Here is an 18,495-nt window from a genome sequence, read left to right as displayed (position 1 = left end):
ATAGAGACATAGTATTATATACTATAAATACTATAAATATAATACAAGTTATAATAGTTATAATAAAATATATTTTATGGTAGTATACCAGAAGAGGTGAACTGATGTCACGATTGTCACGCAGACCTCAGTTAGTAGTCAGTTGTCAGTAAAATATTTTATGTTTGTTTTAATGTAATAAATGTGCTTCTGATCATAATATCTATGTTATACTTTTACTTCTTTTTCTAATTTTATTAATGGGAATTAACTTGGATTGTACGATGAAGGTAAGATGTTATAGGTTTTAGTGCGTCTTAAATGTTAATAATAACAAGTGATACGGCATTATAATACATTATATATTTTTTAAACATTTTGTTATTCTATATAATATAAACATTTAAATTATAAAATCCGTTATCTTTAAAGACTATATGGTTAAAAAAGCAATTATGGTATAATATATCTGGGAAGTTGGTAGTAGTAGCATATCCTATTATTTTCTTGAAAAATAAATAAAAATTAAAAATTAAATAATGGTTACTACCACATGCAAGTGCTTAATTTTTCACTGTTTGATAGCGACTAGCAATTCATTTCAATAGATATGTTTTTATTTTGGAATAATGGAACGATGGGAAACAAATAACTATATTATCTATAGCCATGACCAATACTAGCAATACTATGTTTAAAGAGCAGGCTTCGGTAGGAAAATGTATTTTAAAAATTTAAAACAAGAGATTGCAGCGTTTCTGATTTTTAAATCACATAAAATTATAACTATATTAAATGAATTAATAGATAGATATTCAGATGTCACTAATAGTAAAAGCTGAAGAAAGTATAAAAATGTATAAATATACACAAATTTAAAATTAAATGAAAAGAGATGCAGAAGCATCCGCCATTAAAGTATGTATTTTAAAAAGTTAAAAATTTGATATATATATATTATGTATATGAAATTATTAAGAGTGCAGTCCATTCTGATTTTTAAATCCAATAAATCACTAATTATTTTAAGTTCATTTAGAGCTTTAGAGGACACCATGGTAGGTATAGCTGATAAAAGTATAAAAATATTAAAAAAAACAAACTCAAATTAATAATATTTTATATAATGCACAATTAGAAGGGGAATATGGGAGCCTGAAAACAAATGCATTTTAAGAATCGAATAAAATAGCCAAGAATAAAAAATGCAAACATATTTATAAGACTATATTTAATAATTCAAGTATCAGCAAAAAATAAAAGATCGGTAGAGCACTTGCCCTATGGATTAAAATTTAAGTAGAAAAAAAAATTTAAATACAGTGATATTATATAAGCTGGACATTAATCTATTCTGATGTATAAGTCCGAATAATACTATTAACTACTATAGTTCATAGATAAATTATAATTCAGAAAATGCTGAAGTTAAAAGTTTGTAAAAATAAAAGTATAAAATTAAATTAAAACGAATAATCTTGAGTTTAATCAGTTAATTTGTATAATATTTAATCGATTGTCTAATAAAAAATAGGAGATGAACACCCTCACGATTTAAAAATGTATGATATTACTATTCACTTTAAATACTATCTTCGGATATCATTAAATCGTGGTGTAGAGTATTGACGAACGATATTCGTCAAAATGTCGATTACTACTCCCGAACCGCATACGATTTAAATAGGTAGATTGTGTAGTAGGTGCAGTTGAAATATTTATTTTATTTACCATGCCTATGAAACTAAACGGCCACGGTCGTTCACATGACCAAAGTGGTGTTGAACACATGAGATCCTGTTACACGATGCTCGTGAATTTCATAACTACAATTACACAATCTGCAGTTTCTTGGGCAATGAATAAAAAATCATTTCTTTCGAATTTTACATCGTTCTTGTAAACATTATTATAATTTATAACATTAACCAATATTATTAAATACCTACAATAAAATATAGTTACAAGTGGTACAACAACGGTTGTCATTGAACTTAGATGACATCTCATATGAGATATGTCCATTTTCTATACAAGAAAATAGCGCTCCGATACGTCATGAACACGGATATAAAATATACATAATAATAATGTATTTTAATTTTTAATTGATATATCATAAATAAACCAATAAGTCGTGTATACAATTTCATTCGCGGTCTTTACCTAAAACGCGTTAAGAATTTTATTTTGAATAGAGACGAGTATAAACAATGTTATACATTTATTTCGATTTGTTTATTTGTTTGTATTTTTGTACGGAAACGGCTCTCGACAACAACGAATAGGTTACTTTGTTTCCATTTTCAGATAATATTATAGACAACATTCAACACGATAATATTATTATTACGTTTACGACGATTTATTTATATATATCACCGGCCAAAACGTAAGTACATCCGCTTGATAAGTACCGAAAACAAATTATTTTGTTACTCGTAATACTCGTATGTTATTCGCAATAGGTGTCTTTCAACTATAGAACGAAATGTATTGTCCGAAAAGTCGAGAGTTATTGTACGTCCTTGTTTGCAAAGAAATATACAGTAATAAGCGATTAAACAACAACAAACGTGTACGGTTTATTCATTGGACCCTGTTACGTTTATTTCGATTTTAAATCACTGCACTGTTGCTCGACGTGCAAAAAAGAGATAGTGGACACTATAGATCACACAATCACAATCATAAAGATAATATTCATTGGACCCTGTTACGTTCATTTCGATTTTAAACCACGACAGGTCACATTTTAAAATATATAAAAATGTTTTGAGGATAATTGAAAATGTTGTTATTCAAGTAAAAATAATAGTTATATAACAGTAATAAATAATAAATAAAAATTGTAAAAATGATTAATTATTGGTATTCTTGTACGTTCGTATACTACTATGTATCAGACATCAGTTCATAACGAATACTTTTTAATTAGGATATCAGATATCATACTATATGTATTTAATTATAATATAAATTATTATATTATAATTATTAGTCATTATTATTGTCATAGTAAATATTTTCGTCAATTTACAATATGTATTTGCATTAAATATATTTTAGTTTAATTTACTTGAGTTTATCTTAGCATTATTAGCGTCTCAACGTTTGCAAAAAAAACATCAACAGTTTTTACGCGCCACTAATATTCAGTTAGATGTTGACAAGAAAATGTGGTTAATATCAGTGGAGTATAAAGAAATTAATTTCAGGGGAGGTTAAAAAAAATTTCCATTCTTAAATTCCAATTAATTATACAATCAAAATCAATGCCCGTACTAACCATACATTTCAGGTGGAAGGGGGGAATTGAACACATAACCCCCCTCCCCTATATACGCTACTGGTTAATACATTAGATCTATACATTTTGATCACAATTTGCATTATTTGTAACTTCAGTGATCCCCATGAACTTTCTATTCGTTAAGTGTGTAGGTACCTATATCATTCAATAGATTTACGAAATTTTGAGAATGGTTCACAGTCTTATGACTTATGGATGTTACCAATGTTACCTATTTAATGGATTGTGCGCAAACGCGCAACCCCTTCATTCCAATGGATTTCGATTCAAGACTTATGTAGGTTTACAACATATATATTATTATTATATATACTATTCAGGGGAGAGGGTAAAATATTTTTAATGTATGAACTAAAAATATATAATCATTCTACAACGAGTATAAGTAGCTGATAACAGTGATAACTAAAAATAATGATCAATTTGTTTTGTAGTGCCTATTTGATTAGACAGATTCATACAAAACAAATCTATTTAATGTACTTACATGCAAGGTTGGGCAAGATAGGAACTAAAAAAAAAGTATCATGATACATGAATACATGATACGTGCATTTAGTATATCTACTATCTAGATACAAGATACAAGATACATGTATCTTTATTCTTTATGTTTTGATACTTTTATATTTCCAATTGATTTTTATTAACTATTAAACGTAAAACTAGGTCTATACGGTATACACAATCAGGTGCGTATACAAAAAAAAGATTTCGGAGGAGGGGTTGAATTCCCCCCCTGTATACGCGCCTGTATACAATACACTATACTGTCCATACTCTATACTCTATAGTAGTTTAATATTATAGCCTATAGCATATAAGTACAATTAAGTCATAAATATTAAATAACACAATAAGTCAATACACAATACACATAAAAAAATTATTACTAATAAATCACTATATGTATTATGTACTTATATAAATACACCAAAATTTATAAATTACATAAAAATTACAACTTAAATTTTAGTTATGTATAATTATGCATGTGTTTAATTGGTTATAGTCTTATGGTTAGTTTTTAAATTAAATGTTATTTTTATAAATAAAATCTTGATTTCCTTTAAGAAAAATTAATGAATAATAAAAATGATCATTATTCTTTCATTTATCTAAGTTTTGAAGGTTCTGAAAATCGAATTAATATTTCTTGGTACTATTCAGTACAATAATAGTATCTTGTATTTTTTGATAAAAAAAGATACAAGATAGGTACTTTTAAAAAATGTATCATGGTTGTGACATGATATTTGATACCTACTTTAAAATTATATATATCAAGATACAAGATAAAATTGTCCAATTTAAAGCATTTAAAACCTTAAAGTCATTATATAAATATCTATTATGTAGGTTGTAGGTACCTACCTTTAAGATTGTTGTGATATTGAAAACTGAAAAGTATTTGCAGAAAATTTTTATCAACTTTTCATTGAATAAAATAAAATTTAAAATCATCCAACTGTTACCAACTTAGGGATGCCATATTTTATTTTATATTAATAGGAACTAACATTTTTTATAGGTATAATTTTTATGGTAGAACTAAGAATCTTACCAATTCTCATTTTCTCAACCAAGTCAACCACCATGGTCAATCACTAGTTATGAATCTTATTTTTTTGATTTCATATTCACAAGCTCACAGTATTTCCATACAAGTCACAAATATACAATGCTCATTAGTCATTACTTCCACAACAAACCTTCATGAGGTAAAAATTAACTCTACATCACCATTTTGGTGGTAGGGAACAAATTTTAAAAACCTACATTAGGTATGTCACAATCCCGCATAAAAATATTATCAACTATCAATTATAAAAAGATAATGCATATTTTTCAATATAAATTTTATAACAAAAATATGAAGTATTATTGTATTAACATAAGTTATAGGTACAATAGGTACATAAAAATTACAAATATAAAATAAATACCAAATAACTAATAAGTAACCTGTATTTAACTAGTGGTGGATCCAAGGGAGGGGTAAAAGGGTAAATACCCCCCCCATGAGCTTATTATACTTAAATTTTATAAATTTATAAAAGTATAAAAATGTTGTCATTTATTATCAGTTTGTAAGAATAAATTCTAAATGGTGAATATTAATAAGTAAATAATAAGTTATTAATGTTTATATTAATAAGTAAATAATAAGTTATTAATGTTTATATTAATAAGTATGTTATAAAGTAGGTATGAATAGTGTCTGATGGATATATTTTAATTACCCCCCCTTGATGAATTTCTGGATCTGCCACTGTATTTAACACATGGACCTACCATGCGTTTTTAAAATTATATCAACATTTAAAAACAATCTTACTCGTCATATTTATATCGATATCAACCATGTGTCCTATAGATAAAAACTTGATACAATATCATGATTATAAATCATAATAATATATTAAAAATACATGTTTAAAAGAATCTCATTTTAATGACCAAAAATTTGTTTAAGCTCCTTGAATATATAAATTTTGTTCATGATATCATTTTCAAAATATGAAAGTTGAAGTGTTTTTTTCAAGAATTGTAAAAATCAATAAAAATTATATTATTTTATTATAATATAAACTGTTAAAAAATATATGTAATGTTAATATATTAATGCATATTAAATGTTTCTCAATTTTTATACTCGTACAATACCTCAGTTTATAATTATAGATTATAACAAATATGACAAGAAAGGGAAAAGTTTAAATATTACTAAAATAATACGAGTGGCAGTGGACAGGACATCTGCGTTTTTTGCATATTATTAGTATTTAACTTATCACCTTTTTTGGTTTAATGTAAATATTCAATAGATGAAAAATACATACAATTTTAATAATTATATAAATTATTATTCATTATAAATCATTTGATTAGTACTAGTTAATATTTAAACTAGTTTATATTAATTATTACTAGTTATTAGTATTTACCTATCTTGTACCTTTTAGTTTTAAATGATAAAAGATACAGGTGTATCACTGATACTTGTACTTGAGTCTTACGATAAAAATGTTATAAGTCAGGTATTATACAACTTTGGTTACAGTTTTGCCGTAGTATAATAATATAAATTTCTTATAATTTACACTATACAAAAAAATCATTGATAAAATAAATGCATGTTTATTTATTATATATTTATATAGGTACAATTATAGTAAATGTTTAAATAAAATCAATTAAATTTAACAAAGTAAAATATAAATAGGCCAAACATGACCTATATTAATCAATAATTACAAACAAATAAAATATGAACTCCTTAATACTATAATGTCTAAGTAAAAAAGAAATGAAGTAAAATTTATAGTAGGTAGCACCCACATAAAGTAAGATTATATTAATTGTTCTTTTAATTACATATAAAATGAAAAAAAGTTTTAAAAATAATAATAATGTATACAATGTGAGATACTTAAAACAACACTTCAAAATAACATACAATAATATACAATTATATATTATGGAAAAGTATTTATAAAATGTCCTAGATTTAACATTAAAATATGTTTTTTAATTTTTGTTTTATTTTCAGTCATAAAGACAAATTTTAAAAGTCTATCAACAATGGACTACGCAAGTATATTAATAAAATATCACAGAGCGCCTCAATAATAAAATATATCAATTTTGTAGAAAAAAATATTACACATAATATAATAATATGATTAGATACTAATTAAATAAAAGGTAGGTAAATAATTATCAATAAAAATATATAAATAAAAAAAAGAAGAGATTAATGTTGATAACTAAAGTCAAGTAGTATTATCTTAAATTGACAGTTATTTAGGACATCATGAACAATTAGGCAAGTCTTGTATTTAAATTTGTTTTATTCTGTGTTTAAATTCTTTTTACTTTCAGCCTTTAAACTTGTCGACATTCGTTGATAATGAGGCTTCCATGTACCGTTGGGTCTCTGATAGTCCAAATGGTCATATTCTTGTTCTATATAACAAATATAAAAATTAATGTTAATGTATACATTAATAATAAACACTCTAAAATGATAATCTGTTCATATTTTATAAGCAATGTGAAATAATGTGAGTTTATAACTGAACAGAAATTTCAAAGTTAAAAAGAAAATGTAACTCATTTTATTATTTTTTATGAGTTACTAAAAAAGTTACAACATTTAATCATATTGTTATATTATAATTATTTATTATCTTTTATTATTTTAGATCCAATAATAGCTCACCTGCTGCAGCTAACTTTTTATCTTCAATCTCATCATATAGATTTTCTGATTTCAAATCATCTAAACTATGATAGATGTTAGGATTGTTTAAATCCGCTTCCATATTTTTGAAAGATGAAGAGCTAGTTGATGGCATACCATAACTATCACTGTCGTCCATCAATGATGAAGAGCAACCAGCTTTCGCCAAATTATTTGACTTTGTTAAATTATTTTTAATTTGACAGTTGTTCAATGTTTGGTGCTCGTTAACCATTCCTACTGTTGAGCTAGTCTGTCCAAAAGAATATACAGGATTGTCGAAATGGAATCGATCTGAAATTATTCATACAAATTATCAAATGACAATATTGTTATTCAGTTAGATGAAATATTCATATTTTATAAGATTATAAAATATATCTGTATTAATACTTAAAAGTTTAAACCCATTTTAAAATATATCATTTATGGCACAAAGATAAAGTATATTTTTAACTTCAGCATTAAACGAGAAGCATGATCACTGATAATACATAAAAAGCTGCCACAGAGTAACCTACAATGCCTATTTATATTATATACTATTAAATTAAAAATATTATTTAATTTAATTTATACATTTTTTTACCTTGATTTACGGTAAGCGGATCAGCTCCATATTGGACATGTGCATGTATAACATTTTTGAGACCAGCAACACGGTTACGGTAGTATAATAACACCATAATAAATGCAGCTATTACCAAAATAGCAACACATATTCCAGCAAATGCACTTGTAGAGCTCTTTTCGGTTTCCAATGTACCAATTATTCGATCAGTTAACGGTTCGTCACAGTTCTCACCTAAACCATTTGTTATTTTACTATTTTAGTGAGTATCCAATATATATATAAATAAAACATTAATTCAATGACTTCACACCATGTATGTAAGCTATAAAGTCACAACTATTCATTGATATTTAAAGAATCAAGTCAATAATGAAAATAATTATTTATTGTGGACACCTATACTCTATAGGTTTTGATAATATTTCAGTAACTATTTGGTATTTATATTTTTACCAACGGAATCTAATTTTTTTAAGGTTACTGAGAGCTATCATAATATTATTTATACCACGATAATTTATGTAACCATGATTCATTAATAAAATTTAAAAGTTTAAAAAAGTTTTATAGGTACCTACAGTGGCATATTTGATCAGGTTTGTAGAGGGGGGGGGGGGGTGAAATGTTTTTATATTTTATTTATAACCCCCACCAAACAAAAATTGTATTTAACATAAGCATCTCTTTTCAGAGCAATAAATGTAGTTAACCAGTTTAAAAAAATAAGTTCATGGGGAGGATACAACACCCAACTCCACCCCCCCCCGCAATTATACCACTGGGTACCTACATGTTTAGGTATCAAATATTAAATATTTATTTATGAGTCAGGCTTAGTAGTTAATAGGTATTATTTTATTAGTATTATAAGTATACAAATGTTTCAAAAATAACAGATACAATTTAAGCACATTGAAAGAATTGATGATATCTACGTATAGTTATAAATTTGTTTTTTTTTTTCATTAGCTTTCAATAAATAGTTATTTAGAAATTTACTAATAGTAAGTCATAAAATAAAATTTGTAAGCACAATACATAATAAATATCTTTAAAAATTAGATAAGAATAGTGATGAATAATAAATAATAGGTAGGTAGATAAGAAGTTATAGGGGTACCTGTGTATCCATGTCTGCATACACAACCGTCGACGGCATGACAGATAAATTTGTCATTGGGACAGTTGCACGTAGACATACAGTGATCGCCATAATATTGATCAGGACAAACTGTAAAATCGTAGATAATTTGTCAGTTTTTTAATGCTTAGTGACAGTTGTAGGCATATTAAAGAGATAAGCGTTTCTCTGCTTATTATGTTTGAATTGAAACAATATATTATATACTGACCTTCGGAACACGCGGGGCCAGTAAATCCAGGTTTACAGTGGCAAACACCGTCGATGGCACGGCAAGAACCTCCGTTTAAACATTTACACGGAAGCCCGCAATTGATACCGTACGTGCCAGATGGACATACTTTTGTGCAATTAGAACCAGTCCAGCCCGGAAAACAGTGGCATGCACCTTAAGAAAAAAAAGGACAATGAGTGCAATTTGCTTTCACGCGTCCCTTAAACTGGTCACAAAAGTTATTCTTACCAGTGACGTGATGGCAATCGCCGTATTCGCAGTCACACTTTTTAAGACATCCCCGGCCGTATGATTTGGCCGGACAAGCATGCTGGCATATTGGTCCAATGTAACCGGGTCGGCATTCAAACTTTCCAGTTACGTGGTCGCACGACAAGTTATCTAAGAAACGGAAATTAAAACTTTAGTATAACTGTATAGTGTACACGTAATAATAAGTAGACACTAGGTACTAATTACTATATTGATCATTTTTAACCATTTATAATTTATTCATACATTATAATATAGTGCCTACATTATTTCATTGACAAAGCATAGTTTTCGCAAGCCTTTATCAATTTATATCATAAATAGATTCAAAATTATTGCAATAAATTAATCATTAAACAAAAATATCAAAAATTAATGAACTTACCGAAGAGCAAAAATGAAGTTTATTCCATTTTAATAAAGATTATAAATTAAATGTATTTTGAATATTATAAATGTGTAAAATATAAATGATATAATACCTATTTTTATCGTTTAAGAAAAACGTATTGTATTTTAAATCTATTAAAATATAAATAAATCATACAGATAGAAAAGACGACCTACCATCTAAATGTCTTTTTGAACACTCCTCTCTGCACCCGAAACCGTACTTGCCGGGTTTACATGGCAGATCGCACTTGAGTCCCTCCCAGCCGCGAGTACATGTACACTTAGCTGTCTTCTGGTCGCATGAACTGTCGTTGTGACATTCGCATTCGTCCTGACAATCTTCACCATAAGTGCCGGGCGGGCATAGTGTCTCGCAATGTACACCTTAAAACGCAAAAACAATTAATTCAACAATAAGCCTGAACCCATACAATGCATGGGAATTCTGTTATAACATATAGGTTGTCGCGAAATCTATTGTAAAGTATCTATCGACACGGCCGCGAAATTATATTGTTATGCATTTCAGTTTTAACACTAATTCATTAGGTATAAGTATGACGTCGTTTACCGTTCCAGCCTTCGACACATTTGCATTCACCAGTCATCGGGTTGCACGATGCTGTATTTTCCCAGTTACACTCGCAAGTCTGCTTACAGTCTCTGCCATAAGTCTTGGGTGGACAAGACGAATCGCAGTTGTCGCCCGTAAAACCAGGTTGACAAGTACAAGTACCTAAAACAATATAGTGATTTAAATATAACAGATAAACAGACAATGATAGTTGTAATTTATTATTAACAAGCAATAATAGACATCATGAAATTAAGCATTCGTGTATCTATTCGATGTATCTTACTAGCTTATTATATGCCTGAAAGGAAGACGATTTGCGCCATTATTTTTTAATTATATAAACTCTTAACTCATAATATAAAAACGTGTAGATTTCTTTATCTACCAACTCAAACTATACTTTATCTTATCGTTATTCATAATATTAATAACATATTAACACTCCTCAACACCGATGGATTTCATAAAAATGAATTAAGTACTTAAACCAAAATCGTTTTTTAGCTAGAAATATTACCCATTTCTTGTATAATTATAAACAAAATCACCATTGCTTCAATTTTTTGTTAACTTTAAGGCTTAAATCATCATTAAATGACAGCGACATATTTAAATAAAATTTACTTTACCAAAAATATGAAAATAAAAATTGAGTCCCTATAATTCAGCAATAAATCATCAAAATGGACATACAAAATCTTACTATAATACAAAGTTGTACACTGTGCCAAATTGCATACTTATTATAATAATAAAAAAAAATAAATTGCCTTAGAAATCATCCACACATTAAAAAAAATTATATCCTGTATTAAAAAAATATTCAACTTTAGAAATGGCAATTTCTTTAAAAATTGTTTAGTAAATAAGTCCTTGAAAACCTAAACCATATAACTTTTCTCGATTGACCAAAAATAAATACATTTAAAAACTCAAGTGATCACCTATAAAACAAAAATATTTATCTACTTTATTTAATATTAGCAAATTTTAAGGTGTTCATTAAAAGTCAAAGCTTTTAAATTCTTCAATTGTTTAGTCTTGTAATATACTCAAATAAAAATAATAAAAAATATTATATATTATTACAATATTTAAAAACTTAATACTTTGATAAGTGTCAAATTTTGAACTAAAAGTTAGTGAGCAAATTAAGCTTTTTAATACTCTTAATCTCTTCCAGTTCTATTATTAAATATATCAATTGTCAATACACAAACAAAGTAAATGAAAAACGACTGATGCGCATAACCAAAAATCGAAGAATTCGCAAATGTCTTACAAAAAAGATCGAAATGAAAAATAGTTAAGCGTAAACGATTTACGGTCAAAAAAATAATCCGTACAACTTATTATCTATGTACACAATACTCAGAATATTATAAACTCAAAATACTGATTTTACGTTACTTACATTTTATATTGTATTTATAAATATTAAAATACTATTGCCATCATAATTTAACGAATACACTACTTAAATTAGTTAGGTATTTATTTATTATAGAAATTCTGAATTTAAATTTTATGTGGTTAATATAATATACTACTATATAAAAATAAACTATTAATTATTTTGATATTCATACGTTTAGCGTGAGAACTTACATAATGGAAGTATAACTAGGCAAACTCGTCGTAATAGATGAACAACTCAATTAATAAACATATCCATCAACGGGACGTTTATTATTATACTCACTAGGTCGATTTTAATATTCAGGGTCATAAACATTTTTCAGTTGTATTTTAATAGTATACAAATATTATAATGCGTGAATATATGATATTATATCTGTTAAAGTATAAACTATTTTGATTATTACATCTTCGAACTTTTCTAAGTGAAATTAATATTATTTACAAAAAAAAGTTAGTATTTATATTTAGTTGTATCTTTAATCGATATTATAAATCTAAAAATCTAGATATACATATAGCCATATAGGCAGGGAACTTTTTATATTAATCTAAAGACAGTATATGGTTTAAAAATATTCAATAAATCATTTAAAACCAACTACCATAAGACTTTTTAGGCACTTATTATATTGATAACATCTATATGAAATTATCAACAATATTCTAGATTTATAATTTAATTTTATGATAATATATGTTAACATACACACAAAAGTATCACATCTGCATGTAAATTATTATTTTATTTAATGGGTACTAGAAATAACAGACTCAATTTTCTATTCGTTGTTATTTTTTTGCAAAACAATCTTAAATTCAAATACACACCTTACCTATATATCTTTATCTAATACGTGATAAAATAAGATTATGACATGTGCTATCATTAAGCAGTAGAAAAATATGTTTGACCATAACAAAAATATGAATATACGATCAAAAATTTTATATTTAATTTAAAATTAAATTATTTCTTATGTGATATATTATATAATTATTATAATATTTAGTATTTACCGTCGACTGGACTACACGCTGCGTCATTTTTACATTGACATTCGTTTTTACAATTTTCGCCATAAAATGACTTTTCACATGGCAAATCACATTGCTGCCCTCTCCACCCAGGAGGACATAAGCACATACCAGATTCAGGGGCACACTTTGCTCCATTGTTGCATTGGCACTGGTTGTTACAGTTCTCACCGTACGTACCTTCAGGACAGGTTACGTTACACGAGAGTCCACGATAACCTAAAAATAACAATTAGACTATTATCCAACTAAAATGAAAGCATAAATTATGAACATACATCGAAAAATTCATCATAACGAGCGTACCTAATATAGCATTTCAAAATTAATACTAAGTATCAACTCAATTATGTTTATAAACGTAATTTATCAAATTGTAAACTGTAGTCAAAATATTATCAAATTAAAAATGATTAATAAACATATTATATAATTGATATACTTAGGGGCCGTAATGTTCGAGAATTATTAACATATAACATACCAGGACCACATATGCATGTTCCGTTATTAGGTAAACATTGTGCGTTGTTGTAGCAATCACATTTTCTTCGACACCTTTCGCCAAAAGTATACAAAGGACATGTTCTAGAACACGTTGGACCATCCCAACCTGCAACACAATCACAGGTTCCTTTCCACGGATGACACCTAAAATCAATATATATATTTTTTTACTAAAGCAAACAAAAATATATATGTATACAATTTGTAATAAAAATGTATATGGATGGTAGTGGGGGTAAAGTATACAAAACTTGACAATAGAAGGGGGTTCGCTGACCCCACTTCACACTATAACATTTTTTTTAATATGAATAAAATGTATTATTTCTATGTCGGAGAAAAAAGAAAAACAGAACCACCCATAAGGATTAAAAAAAAGTGCCTAGTATTTAATAAGCTTCAATAGGCAATGAAGATAATAAATTATGATAAATTTATTGATATTCAAGATTTTTACTTACGAATTGGTATTTTCAACAACGCATTGACATATTTTGTCACATCTTTCTCCATAAAGACCATCTGGACATATTCGTTTGGAACATTTATCGCCTTTCCAACCTTTTTCGCATATGCATTTTCCATGTTTTGGTTCACAATAAGAGTTTTCTGGACAACTACAATTTTTCAAACAATTTGGACCATACATTCCTTCCGGACAAATATCTTTGCACTAAACCAATACATAAAAATTAATTATTGTTTGAAATTTAACCCTAAAAAATGTTCGTTACCTTTTCGCCATAATATCCAGGCATACATTGACATTGCCCAGTAATATGGTGACAATTGCCTTCATTAAAACAATCGCATGACTTACTGCAATTAACTCCCCATTTTCCGGGCTCACATTTTTCTCCACACACCATTCCCTAAAAATAAAGTTTTATTATTGTAATGTATAGTTATAATATAACTATTAAAAACAATTTTTTTTATCTTTCAAGGATATTTTAAGATTTAAACTTAGCAATGGTATTTAAAATATTATAACAGTTGCGATCTAATTAACTTTTGTCATGTTTATATACATAAATATATATTCAAATAGTAATTTTCCTTATAAAAGTAATGTACTAAGTACAATTAATTTTTAATATTAAACTAACCTTAATTTTCACTATTTATTAAATAAACTAAACTCAGATTTAATAGTGCAAAAACCAAATCAATTTATAAGTATTTGATTACTTTTAAATACTTTCTTTTCAATTGTTTTCTTTAGTAATCTTATGAGAAAATGTGGCATGCTATATGTCATTAAAAAAAAAAACTATCGATGTTATTTATCTATTTGACACAGTGAAATAATCATGGATTTTATTCCGGTCTGATTGCATTTAACAATCTAATAGATAATAACCAATAAACCTTAACAATAAATAAAAGAACAATTTAAACGAAAATTATTGCATATTTAATTCTTATCAAGGATATTTGATTAAAATGATATTTTAGATGGTGATTTATAAAATAAATATTTGAATGTTACATACCGTCCATCCAGAAGAACACAAACAATGACCAGTTTGTGGATCACATTTACCCGCATTCTGACATTTGCATTCGCTCTGACACTCATCTCCATGACGACCTGAAGGACATCTCTGATCACATCTATAATTGGAATTAATAATATATTGAAGAGCGATGTATTTTACTATTTTATACTAAACATCTGGTTATTCCTAGAAGTGCGATTTGCATAATTTTTTTCAAAACATAGACAATTAGTAATAAAGTTATGTTGGTCTGTTCAAAAACCAAAACATAATTTGCTGCTCGAAATGTACTTACAGTGGACCTCTAAATCCCGGCGGGCAGTCACATTTTCCAGTGACTGGATCACAAATAGCACCATTTTTACAAGGACATTCTTCCACACAGTTGATGCCAAAGTTATGAGGCGAACATTTCTCTGAACAGTCAACTCCCGTCCAACCTGCTAAACATTTGCACTGTCCATCATATGGATCACACGGTGAACCATTTTCACACTGACAATTTTCTGTGCAGAATTCGCCGAATTTTCCAGTTGGGCATGCTACACATGAATAATTTATATTTAGATTCTGAAAATATTTTTAATATTATTCATTATTACTTTTATTGCAATAAGGTCCTCCATAATTGTCATCACATTTACAAATATTTGGAGACGTGCAAGTACCATGTTCACAATTGTTCTGACAAACCGGAATGCAATTAGTTTTATTGGGTGATATAACAAATCCTTCACAGCATTCTTCAATGGGTTTTTTTTTTTCTAAAACCTGTAAATATAATATATAAATTGTTTACCATTCATTCAAACAAGACTCATAGAGAGTATCTATTTACAATAAAGTATTAACGAACTGTTCAAATAAAACACTATCAATAATGTATTCCATAAAATAAAGCAGAATACTAAAATAATAGTTCATAAAATGTACTAAAAATATTTTAAAAAACAAAAACAAAATGTAAATAAATATTTTTAACTAAATTTAAAATAATAAAAAATAAACAAATCGATAAATAAAATTTTACACAAATACAAATTGAAAAAAAATATATCTTATGTTTAAGTTCAAAAGTTAATTCACGTAAACAACAAAAAAATAGTTAAAAAGTTCTTAAAGTTTAAAAAATTAAAATCATTTTTAATATGCAGTATTTATGTGCGACACTCAAGTGGAATAATAATACCAAATATAACAATAATTGATATTAAAATTTGAATTATACTAATTAAGTCATTGAATGAATAAAAATATAAGCTTACAAAAGATGTTTTTAATCTAAAAATAATAATGATTAGATAAAATGGAAAATATAAACAAATTTGGTTGAAAGAATTTCAATAAGAAACAAATACAATAATATAATAAAAATAATACAATTATTTGTAATTATTTTACACTATAAGTTTTAGAATATACATTTTAACATTGTATTCATCAATTACTACTAATTTAGTTATGTAGTTGATAACATAAATTAAATTTTTTTTAAATAATAATATTAATTAAATTAAAAACCAAGTAACTATAAATAGTAACTATTAAGATAATAAGTATTGCAAACCTAGAGTAAATATTAAAAATTCGCTGCAATTATAAAACGTTGGTTACACAAAGAAGATTTTTATTTGGATTTACCTGCTGCGAAACAATCGATTTCATTACAATTCGGTATCTGGAACATTTTAATTTGAAGTCTGTAAAACAGAAATAAGACTCTCGTACTTGGTATGGTTTCAATTCAGTGACATTTACCGTCACATTATATCTAAAAAAAAATTTCAAAAATTAATAAAAGTTTTACATCAATAAACTATAAAAATTATCCTCTAATAAAATTTAATGTATATATTAATTAGATAATTATAATTAATTTTAACTAGTAACTATACTATTATAAAGACTTCATATAAAAAAATTAAAAAGATTTTTTGATACACGTATATAAACGTAAGTCATAAGTTGAAAATATTATGTACCTTCATATTCTGTTTCTTAACATATTTTTGTTATTATAACAAATGTTAGATAGCATCACAACTCTAATTCATTAACACGCATCTTCAAGTTAAGAAATTTCTCTTTCTGCACTATGGGAAATTGTAGCCATGGTTTATTTTAGTTATATTATTATTAATTAGACAAAAACAAAAATTATTTAATAGAAATATAAAATAATTTTAAAAAAAAAAAGTTATTTTACTACAATATTATTTTTTTTATGATAAAGTGACTACTTATATTATACATAACATTTAATAAACTCCATAGTCCATAGTTTTTTTCATATAAAATTGATAAGTATTTAAAACGGAACTACCATGTTTAAAACAGAAGGTTATATTTTTCAATATATTTTATTGACAGTAAATATATCGTGTTATTTAGTTTTTTTTTACGATTAAAATGTTAAACAAAAACATAATGGTATCTTATTTGTTTATAATATAATTAATATGATATGATTCAATTATTTTGAAATTTAAATCAAAGCTATTATATTTAAAAACAAAAACAACATTTTATTGGTATAGTTAGTATCTTACGTTGCTCAAAATTCGATTAGAAAAACCATTATAATTGAAAAATCAACACGCTCTAAAATATTTCTTAGTGCACCCGTAATTCAGTATGTGGCATTGTGGCATGGGCATTTATGCATCACCTTTTATTTGTAGGAACGTTATAATATATAGAAAAAACAAGAATTTTCCATCTTGGTTTTTAAGTCTATAAGCTACAAATACATACAATTCAATTATTATTTTTTTTTTTTATAATACAAATTTTATATATTTTTATATTTCGTATTATTCGACTCGATTGGTATTTTTTTTTTTTTAAATTGTTTTAATAACATTATACCGGACGCCCTGCTGTTTCCTATTATCGTATTTTACCTATACCTTTACGACATAAAAAAAATAACACGTATTATATTATAATACGTGTTAATTTTATTTTTTGTGTAACTACTCGATACCTTGCTTATGATAACTTTATTTTTCCCTTGCTATGTTTTTAGGTGAAGTAATTAATAAAAAAAAAAACGTATTAATATAAATATATTAGTATATATTGTGTACAAAATGTTCATTAAATTGCCATTTTAAAATGTAGAAAAACAATACAAACAACAAATACCTGTATGTACCTATATGACATAATATTATTAATGATTAGTAAATCACCACGGGTATAGAGCCATACACTATACGGAGTTGAATCACTCACTTATACGTAGAATAATAGTTTATTATTATGTAGTATATTCGAAAATTATTCTACAATAAATGGCCGCATACAAACAAATAAT

At 26.3% G+C, this 18,495-nt stretch overlaps 1 protein-coding gene across 2 annotated transcripts in view; it reads right to left on the bottom strand.

Annotated features, from left to right (window-relative positions):
• Positions 1 to 6,417: 6,417 nt before the first annotated feature.
• Positions 6,418 to 18,495, bottom strand: part of LOC132929688 (protein draper-like) — a 29,623-nt gene continuing 17,545 nt past the window's right edge. For both annotated transcript variants that reach the window (XM_060995213.1, XM_060995221.1), the window contains exons 3-18: positions 16,818 to 16,947; positions 15,779 to 15,947; positions 15,472 to 15,718; positions 15,171 to 15,291; positions 14,409 to 14,546; positions 14,136 to 14,347; positions 13,652 to 13,818; positions 13,150 to 13,386; positions 10,705 to 10,869; positions 10,308 to 10,517; positions 9,717 to 9,869; positions 9,465 to 9,641; positions 9,233 to 9,343; positions 8,128 to 8,343; positions 7,518 to 7,832; positions 6,418 to 7,261 (exon numbers count right to left, since the gene is read on the bottom strand). In XM_060995213.1, coding sequence (XP_060851196.1) covers positions 7,146 to 7,261; positions 7,518 to 7,832; positions 8,128 to 8,343; positions 9,233 to 9,343; positions 9,465 to 9,641; positions 9,717 to 9,869; positions 10,308 to 10,517; positions 10,705 to 10,869; positions 13,150 to 13,386; positions 13,652 to 13,818; positions 14,136 to 14,347; positions 14,409 to 14,546; positions 15,171 to 15,291; positions 15,472 to 15,718; positions 15,779 to 15,947; positions 16,818 to 16,947 — 2,884 coding nt within the window. In that variant the 3' untranslated portion in view covers positions 6,418 to 7,145. The remainder of the gene's footprint in view (positions 7,262 to 7,517; positions 7,833 to 8,127; positions 8,344 to 9,232; positions 9,344 to 9,464; positions 9,642 to 9,716; positions 9,870 to 10,307; positions 10,518 to 10,704; positions 10,870 to 13,149; positions 13,387 to 13,651; positions 13,819 to 14,135; positions 14,348 to 14,408; positions 14,547 to 15,170; positions 15,292 to 15,471; positions 15,719 to 15,778; positions 15,948 to 16,817; positions 16,948 to 18,495) is intronic.

This window comes from Rhopalosiphum padi, chromosome 1, assembly GCF_020882245.1.
Source record: "Rhopalosiphum padi isolate XX-2018 chromosome 1, ASM2088224v1, whole genome shotgun sequence".
Taxonomy (NCBI): Eukaryota; Metazoa; Arthropoda; class Insecta; order Hemiptera; family Aphididae; genus Rhopalosiphum; species Rhopalosiphum padi.
The sequence above is the reverse complement of the archived record's forward strand: the minus strand, read 5'-3'. Positions and strand labels throughout refer to the sequence as shown.